Source organism: Chiloscyllium plagiosum, chromosome 31 (genome assembly GCF_004010195.1).
Source record: "Chiloscyllium plagiosum isolate BGI_BamShark_2017 chromosome 31, ASM401019v2, whole genome shotgun sequence".
Classification (NCBI taxonomy): domain Eukaryota; kingdom Metazoa; phylum Chordata; class Chondrichthyes; order Orectolobiformes; family Hemiscylliidae; genus Chiloscyllium; species Chiloscyllium plagiosum.
Window position 1 is genome coordinate 36,678,201 of NC_057740.1, and position 8,803 is coordinate 36,687,003.

Consider the following 8,803-nt stretch of genomic DNA (forward strand, 5'->3'; position numbering starts at 1 on the left):
CAGGTAGGTGATAGTGAAACACAGACACTAAGGCCACTTCTGTAGAAGGGTCACAGGACTCAAAAGGTTAGCTGTTATTCTCTCCAGATGCTGCCGAACCTAAATTTCTTCAGCAATTTCAGCCTTTTTGTTTCAGATCTTCAGCATCGGTTTTACTTTAAGCTGCACAGTTGGGTACCCCAGTGGGAAGAGAGGGGAGCCATCTTGCTTTAGCTCACCAGGAGTCCATTTAGCAATGACATCAATTTACCTGCATCATCACAGGCCTTGAGAAACAATCATCAAAAGAATAAACAAAGCCAGCTGCCTTCATCTAAAAGACCTTTTATTAAATTTATTCTGCCATTTATTAAATAGTTTATATACAGTGCAATTAAACTACAGCCTTGTCAAAATCAATCTTCCTTTTGCTAAATTACATATTTACAAGAGCCAGATCCCACACGCAGCTATACAGCTCAAAAGTGTACAAAGGATAGAATTTGATGCAGAAGATTAATTAATGCTTTCAAAGCTTCTCCCAAACAATGATTTTAAATCTGTCCACTCTGTAGTACATTTGTACGCCTTCAATGTATACTTTCTTTATTCATTAATTTACATGCCCCAGGTTTGACACCACCTCCTAAATCTGTGATTTCTGTTCCATTAGAAAGGCAAGGGTAACAGTAGCACAGAAATAGTTGCAATTTCTCCAAACTACACATCATCCAAACTTGGAATTATATCCCTGTCCTTTTGTCAGCACTGGGTCAAAAGCCTGGACCACTCTCCCCCAGCAAGTACCGTGGGACTACCTTCACCACACAGATTGCCGTGGTTCAAGATAGGCATTAAATGCCAGTTACAACCTCATCCCATGAATCATTTTTAAAAACAGTAGAACCTGCCTGGTGTTAGCTCTTTTGATTTAGAATTAAAAACCATCTTCAAAACCTCACAAAACTATTTTTAAAAATCTCGATTTTAAAAAACTGTACTTGAGCTAGTCTCTTAGTCCTGACCATTTACTTACACCTTAAAGATAAATTTGTATATCATTCTTTGCAACCCCACCTTCTCACCAATGTGTTGTACACAATATTTGAACGGAAACATTAGCAGCACTCAGTCTCACTGAACTGCTGCATCATCTCTCTTTATACCAACACCCCCACCCATTCCCTTATCAAGGACACGAGGATTTTAAAAATCTTCATTTCATTCCCAACTACCCTGTCTCGACAAAGGAAAATCTCCTTTCTTACCCCCCCCCCCCTTCCATCCACTCTCAAACAACACACAACAGTCAAAATGATATCTTACTAAGTAGTTATCATTAGTCAGACAAAATTTTAACACCAATGTTTGTTCCTCTGGAACCAGTGGAAAGAACCATCCACTTTGTCTTCTGTGTGTGGGATGGGGACAACAATCAGTCAAATCCCAAACCTCAAATGTCCCCTTATACAAGTGGAAGTGGTTAGATATGTAGTGCAAATGTATAACTTAAACAGAGACTGTAGTGAGCAGGGTGAAAACAAAAATTGTCAACAAACCCATCTCTACTCCAAATTTCTCCTGACCTTGTTAAAAAAAAAATAGTGCCATTGCTGTACTGCAAATTAAGAAGTCAGTGATGCACTATGTGAACAAGGTCATGTAAGAACAGTATATCAGGGCATCTCCTCTAGCTCCTCCCTCCCCATCCATTGAACACCTCAGACACCACCCCTCCCAATTCGCCTTCTCCCTTGCTCTTCTTTCTAATTCCTCTCCATCCCCATTTTTCCCTCTCCTGACTCACACCTGCTCTTTCTGCTCCATTCCTTTCTCCCTGATCCAACATTGTTCTAGTTTTCCTCTTTGTCTTCAACTTCCCATCATTACACATTACCTTTTCTGGCTGTTCTCCTCCTCTGTTGCACCATTACCAGTCCCTCCCCATAGCTCCCTATTTCCCAACTCCTGCATCATTATGGGAAACCAGTAATATAGAAATTTTCTTCACTCAATTAAAAAGGTACAAAATAATCCATCAATCAGGTACAAATTTGAGGCATTTGAAGCATTGAAGAAGGAGTTTTGTTTTCTGTTCTAGGAGTTAACTTTAATTCTTCATTGGATTCTCTGTCTTTAAATCTTTATGGGAGAGAAAGTATCAACTCAAGCAGTGAAGTGGAGACTAAGATTGAAAAACTACCAGCATTATTAAATTGGCACAAGTTTTCAATTGGTTTTAATGTAACACCTCAAGATCACCTCTACCTCAATCTTGTGCTGTCTCCTTCCAGTCCTCATACCCTCCTCCAAACCCAAAGCATAGACGATGAGACAGAAATAGCATTTATAGCTATTGCTTGAGAAAGCTAAAACATTATATTATCCCAAGTCCATATTTATATCTGTGGAGCAATAACATGCAACTAGGTAAAGTTACCATAGTCCCAGAGGACAATGGGGCTGCTCTCTCATTAGAGGGACAATTGATGGAGAGTTTAATACAATTGTCACCACACTTCAGGGGAGGAGTGAGGTTGAGAAGGGAGGATCTTCATGATAACCTCAGCTGGTGCAGGAATTTACATGCATTATTGGCATCACTCTGCATCTCAAATCAGCCATCCAACCAACTCAGCTAACTGACCCCCATGTGACGACAAGTTGAATGAAAAAAAAACAGGAAAATTGTTAAGATTAACACGACAGATTTGTAGTTAATTGGAGTGCTGCTAAGTGCTGTAGTTTCTATGTGCATCAGTAGGCGGCAATGCATTCTAACAGGTAACATAAAATCAGATGAGGAACTGGAGTGATCATTGCTCCATCTGCTGGCCTAACTCTACCATTACCCAGCTTGTCTTCACAGGTTCACAACACCACTGAAATAGAAAACATCTACAAATACCCCTTAGGGATCAGACATTCTCCACCTTGGACTCTGAAGGCTTGTGGACACAATGCATCACACAACTCAGGTTGACACTCCAATACAGTATTGGGACTATGACACTGCTGGAGGTGGAGTTTAAAAAACGTTAAAACTGAGGCTCTGACAATTGCTCTGGTCATTATCTTACTGCTTCTTCGAAATTTGCCCATAATATATTAATAATTACACTTCAAAAAGCATCCAGATGACTGTAAAGCTATATAAATCAGTGGCTAGCACTGCTGCCTCACAGTACCAGGGATCCAGGTTCAATTCCACCCTCAGGTGACCGTCTGTAGAGGTCCCACAATTCCCCCCATCTATGCTCGAACTTCCTGTGGATGTTCTGGTTTCCTTCCACAGTCTAAAAATGTGCATGTTGGGTGCATTGGCCATGCTAAACTGCCCACAGAGTCCAGGGATGTGTATTTAAAGTGAAGTAGCCATGTGAGATGCAGAATTACAGGGACAGAGTAGAGGGGGTGGGTCTGGGCGGGATGCTCTTTGGAGGGTCAGTGTGGACTTGATGGGCCAAATGGCCCTCTTCCACACTGTATGGATTCTATGAAATACAAGTTCTTGCCTCAAGCCACAGAAACTCAATAGGTGAGTGCTTCACAATGAAAAAGATTGAGGGGAACAGGTAAACAGATCAATGCTGATACACATACTGTTCCTTTGAAAATGAGTATTTAAAATTGGTTTTAAGAAAAAAAGTGACTGAAACAGTATTTTTAATTACTCAGAAGCAACAGGGCCCCAGTTAAAACACAGCAAATGAGCAACAAGATGAAGATGCAGTTTTGACAAGGATCAAATCAGAATCTTCAGTCTTGCTATACAACAGTCGAGACTAAAACCCAGAAACCTGCGGGAGTTCCTGTCAGTCAGAGAGATTAGTCCACAGGCTGGACTTCCAAGAGACAGCATGCAGTGGACTCGCTTGCCATTTCTTGCTCCTCTTCCCCACCCGCACTCTGCCATGTATGAGCAGGTGAGGGGTGGGGTGGGGGAAGTGGAAGGCTGATCAGTACAGCTGATCGGTGGAGAGATTTGCCAGCTGGATAAGTGCCAGTGCTCCGTGCCACCGCTCTCGCTGTTCCTGCAGGTGCTGCCCGGTATAGCATTGTTCCTTCTCTTCCTTCTCCTCGTCTCGATGGCTGTTCATTGGGTTTTTCTGTTCCTGGTCAGATTTCTGGCTGCCTGCCTCTCCCCTTGCTGGGATTGCACGCTGTTCTCGACTCCGCCAGTACCTGAGAAACAGGGTTACACATTTAAAGGTCTCAGACTGGATGAAATAAATGGCAGCAAATCCAAAGTTTGGTTTAATATCAGCACTGCCGCCACAATCACCCCCTAATAGACTAGTTTTCTGTAATTGTAGCCCCCGGTCTATAATGTTCTTCTGCAGAGCAATTGATAGGTTTCCCTGCTAGTACAGTACTGAACTGCAATCCTATAACAGTGCAATTTTGGCGTTATGCAGCACCTTTGATAAGCAAAAACATTGTTTGAAATCTCAAAACTCAAAATTTGCGACCTCAAACTCCAGTATATGGAAGGTAGGGAGACAGTAATGAGTTGGATGATCTGCCATGCGCATATTGAACTGTGGAGTAGACTTGAAGGACTGAACTGTCTACTTCTGCTCCGAATTTCTTCATTTTACTAAGGAAATCACCTGCTGAGGGAAAGGTAGAAAGGGGCAACTTCATCACCTCGAGGGTGGTGCGTGTATGGAATGAGCTGCCAGAATAAGTGGTGAAGGCTGGTACAATTACAGCATTTAAAAAGGCATCATCTGGATGCTATATGAATAGGAAGCATTTAGAGGAATATGGGTCAAGTGCTGGCAAATGGGACTGGATTAGTTTAGGATATCTGGTCAGCATGGACAAGCTGGACTGAAGGGTCTATTTCTGTACCATACATCTCTATGACTACGACTAAGGAGGCCTGAGCAGATCAGGAATCTCTCCGCTTCAGTCACTTCTCTGGAATGACCCTGCTCATGTTGGGCATGATGTATTGGAGAGAGAGAACTTTAATTCAATCCCAGTGGGGTTGAAGTCTACAGTTTTAAAATAACATCAAAGGCCCCATGTTGTGAATCCAATCAGAAACTAAGCTGGTTATGACAGGAGGAAGAACATTTTCTTTGATAGAAGGGTCTAGAACCAGAAAAAGGGGTAGGCCATTTTGGACTGAGATATGGAGGTATTCCGTCACCCAGAGAGTAATGAGCCTATGGAATTCTCTGCCATAGAAGTCAGTCAAAACCAAAACATTGAAATATTTTATGCAGTTTGAAAGGACCAAATGGCTTTTATGAATTTCTTCATTCAGATTGTAGAGAAGCTCTGGAATTCCTACCCGAGTGTTGAGGCCTAGTCATTGAATAAAATCTTTTCCACCCAGCAAGTTGTTAGAGAATGGAATGCACTTCCTGAAAATGTAGTTGAGGTGTTCAATTGAGGCATCCAAGAGAGCATTGGATGGTTTTGGTAAGAGACTGGCACTAAATACTAGTCAAACTAGATAATAGTTCTTGTGCACAGATAGATTTCCAGATATTAAACATATCAAAGGATATGAGGATAGCACAAAGGGTTAAATGGCCTACTCCTGCTCCCAATCCCTATGTTCTTACAGTATTATGGAAATAGGAGACACCAATTTTTGTTTGGCCGGGGGGGGAGGGGCAATAGGTGCCAACAACACTCACATGAAACACTCAAATCAATGCTCAACAAAACAAACACATTGCCAGTTCAGTTATTGGAGGAAGCAGGAATGTTCAATATCTCACCTTGTTAACCACTCCACCACTGCCTTATCTTCTTCAGCAGTTGTGACCTTGCCCTGTTCTGTTGTGCCATCATGCCTCCTCAGCCGGGCATATGGGTGTTTTGCACAGTGTCGATTGGCATGTGTAAACTTGCTGACACAACCTGGAGAGAATTTACAACATTACTTTATTAAAAAGGGGATACTGAAGCTGTGCCTAATCACTACAGAAAACGAAACAGCACCAAATCGCTCAGACTCGAGACAAATGTGTCAGGTTTATTTGAAATTGGCCTCTCCAGAATAAAATTGTACAAAATTTGATACAAACTGGGAGTTTATTGTTGCCTTCTCACATGGAGCAGATCCAGCCACAATCAACTACATCACAATGAATAAAGATATAATTTACATTTTATGTATCATCATTCCCAACACATCAACATGCTTGACAAGTGTGTTACCAAACAAGGTTGGGCACTGATCCAAATATTAGGCCAGAGACCTAAAAACCTTGATCGGGGATAAGTTTCAAGGAGCCTCTTTATCTCACGCGTCCTCTCTCCTTTTCCAAAGAGGTTTCCCAAGAGGAGAATTCCAGAGTTTGGGGTCCAAGTCAGCTGACATCTCAGCCACTGATGCTGGAGAATTAAAATTCAATGCAAGATCCAGAATCACAGAGTGTACAGAGATTGAAGAGTTGTGGGGCTGGAGGTGGTTAAAGAAATGGAGACAAGAGAGGTGACAGAAGGAATCTTGAAACAAGGACGAAACTGAAGCACAAACAAATCAGATTAGATTTATTGTGTCAAGTATTCTATTAACATTCTCCTGAGTGTAATGGTGGCTCAGCGGTTAGCACTGCTGCCCCTCAGCGCCAGGGACCCAGATTCAATTCCAGCCTTGGGGCTGTGCAAACTCTACACAGACAGACGTTCTCCCCATGACTGTGTGGGTTTTCTCAGAATGATCTGGTTTCCTCCCACAATCCACAGATGTGTAGGTTAGGTGGGCTGGTCATGGTAAATTGCCCATAGTGTCCAGGGATGTCCAGGCCATGGGAAATGGGATAGGGGAGGAAAGTGCGTGTGGGTGGGATGCAGCTCAGAGTGTTGGCATGGACCTGTTGGGCTGAATGGCCTGTTTCCACACAGTAGGGATTCTATGACTTAACTAGTGGAGGCAGCCTTAAATTTAAAGAGAGAACGGGAAAGGCAAAAGGAAGGAATAAGACAGCTGATGACTCACCTAATGATGGGACAAAAGAAGTGGAGGAAGGACAAGAAGCACATGGCTCCCTGAACCATGAAGTTTAGCTGGACATTAGCCATAAAGGGCCAGCCCAGGTATAATGTGCTGAGTAGTTGTACAATCCACTAAACCTGCTCAAAAAAAAACAGTCCATTAAACGCTCCCCACCCCTCACAGCGACGCAGCACATCTCACGTTCCAGTCTCACTCACCCAGCTCTGAGCAGATGAATGGTTTCTCTCCAGTGTGCAGACGCTGGTGCGTCTTGAGCTGCCCACTCTGCACGAAGGCTCTGCCACAGCTTGGATAGTCACACACATAAGGTCTCTCACCTAAGCGTCCCACAAACAGGGAAAAGGAGAGAGGAAAAAGTACTGAATGGTGAGATTTTTGCTGTTCTCCAGAACACAAATCTTGCGCGCAGTGGGGGTTGAATTCGCAAATGCTAAGATAATTACAGGTATCTACTTTTATAAAATTTCTTGAAGAGCCAAAAATTTGATGCTTTTTTTTTACTGGACCCCCCGCCCCCCCAAGAGTTGATTCCCTGCAGAACTAGGGCCAATATGTTTGCCCAGTTCAGCTTCTGGTCATAGAATTCACAATGTGTCATGAGGCCCTGTTTTTAAAAAAAGATAAGGTCCTGTTGTCGGGAGCAGATCTATGTTTTCAGTTGGTCCCATTCTAAAAGGAGGCAGGCACCCAGTCTGAATGGTGTAGCAAGGTTACCAAAGCCATCTTGTTGCTAATACCAAGCAATGGTAACCAAAAAAGGACGACAAGTGTTTTAATGCTCTGAAGTGTACACAAAGGCTTAAAGTCCACAGAGTCAGACAGCAAGATGAAGAGGAATGGAACTAACAGAAATCAAGGGTAGAGGCCCTGGCTAAAGTTTCTAAACCGTATGATTCCAGATTCAGTTGGAGATTATCAATTAAGATAAAATGACCTCAGTGCAAATTAAATTTTGCATCAATTGCACTTCAATGATTTTGCGTTAATGAAACACATATCATAGCAGAGCGACCTGTAAGTTTTAAAACAAAAAAAAAAGAGTAGCAGATTAATATTTCAGTTATACAGGTCAGAAGTGAGACGACAATCTAGATAAGCATGAAATGAAAGGTGATCAGGTAGAGGTGGAATGTGGAGTTGAGGTCAGCCATGATTTTATTGAATGGCAAGGGGACGTGAGATAGCTTTGGCAAATAGAATTATAGAGAATCCAAAGGGTTTTTACAAATACATTAAGGACAAAAGGGTAACTAGGGACAGAATAGGGCCCCTCAAAGATCAGCAAGGCGGCCTTTGTGTGGGGCTGCAGAAAATAGGGGAGATACAAAATGAATATTTTGCATCAGTATTTACTGTGGAAAAGGATATGGAAGATATAGACTGTAGGGAAATAGATGGTGACATCTTGCAAGATGTCCAGATTACAGAGGAGGAAGTGCTGGATGTCTTGAAACGGGTAAAGGTGGATAAATCCCCAGGACCTGATCAGGTGTACCCGAGAACTCTGTGGGAAGTGATTGCTGGGCCTCTTGCTGAGATATTTGTATCATCAATAGTCACAGGTGAGGTGCCAGAAGACTGGAGGATGGCAAATGTGGTGCCACTGTTTAAGAAAGGCAGTAAAGACAGGCCAGGGAACTATAGACCGGTGAGCCTGACCTCTGTGGTGGGCAAGTTGTTGGAGGGAATCCTGAGGGACAGGATGTACATGTATTTGGAAAGGCAAGGACTGATTAGCGATAGTCAACATGGCTTTGTGTGTGGGAAATCATATCTCACAAACTTGATTGAGTTTTTTTGAAGAAGTAACAAAGAGGATTGATGAGGGCAGAGCAGTAG

The 8,803-nt window shown here is 42.7% G+C and overlaps 1 protein-coding gene across 1 annotated transcript in view; it reads right to left on the minus strand.

The window, feature by feature from the left end:
* Positions 1–2,601: 2,601 nt before the first annotated feature.
* The window catches only part of LOC122565418 (zinc finger protein 367-like), a 14,167-nt gene continuing 7,965 nt past the window's right edge, over positions 2,602–8,803 (minus strand). Inside the window, exons 3-5 of the mRNA XM_043721372.1 lie at positions 7,162–7,281; positions 5,721–5,862; positions 2,602–4,164 (exon numbers count right to left, since the gene is read on the minus strand). Of these exons, the coding sequence (XP_043577307.1) occupies positions 3,939–4,164; positions 5,721–5,862; positions 7,162–7,281 (488 nt within the window). The 3' untranslated portion in view covers positions 2,602–3,938. The remainder of the gene's footprint in view (positions 4,165–5,720; positions 5,863–7,161; positions 7,282–8,803) is intronic.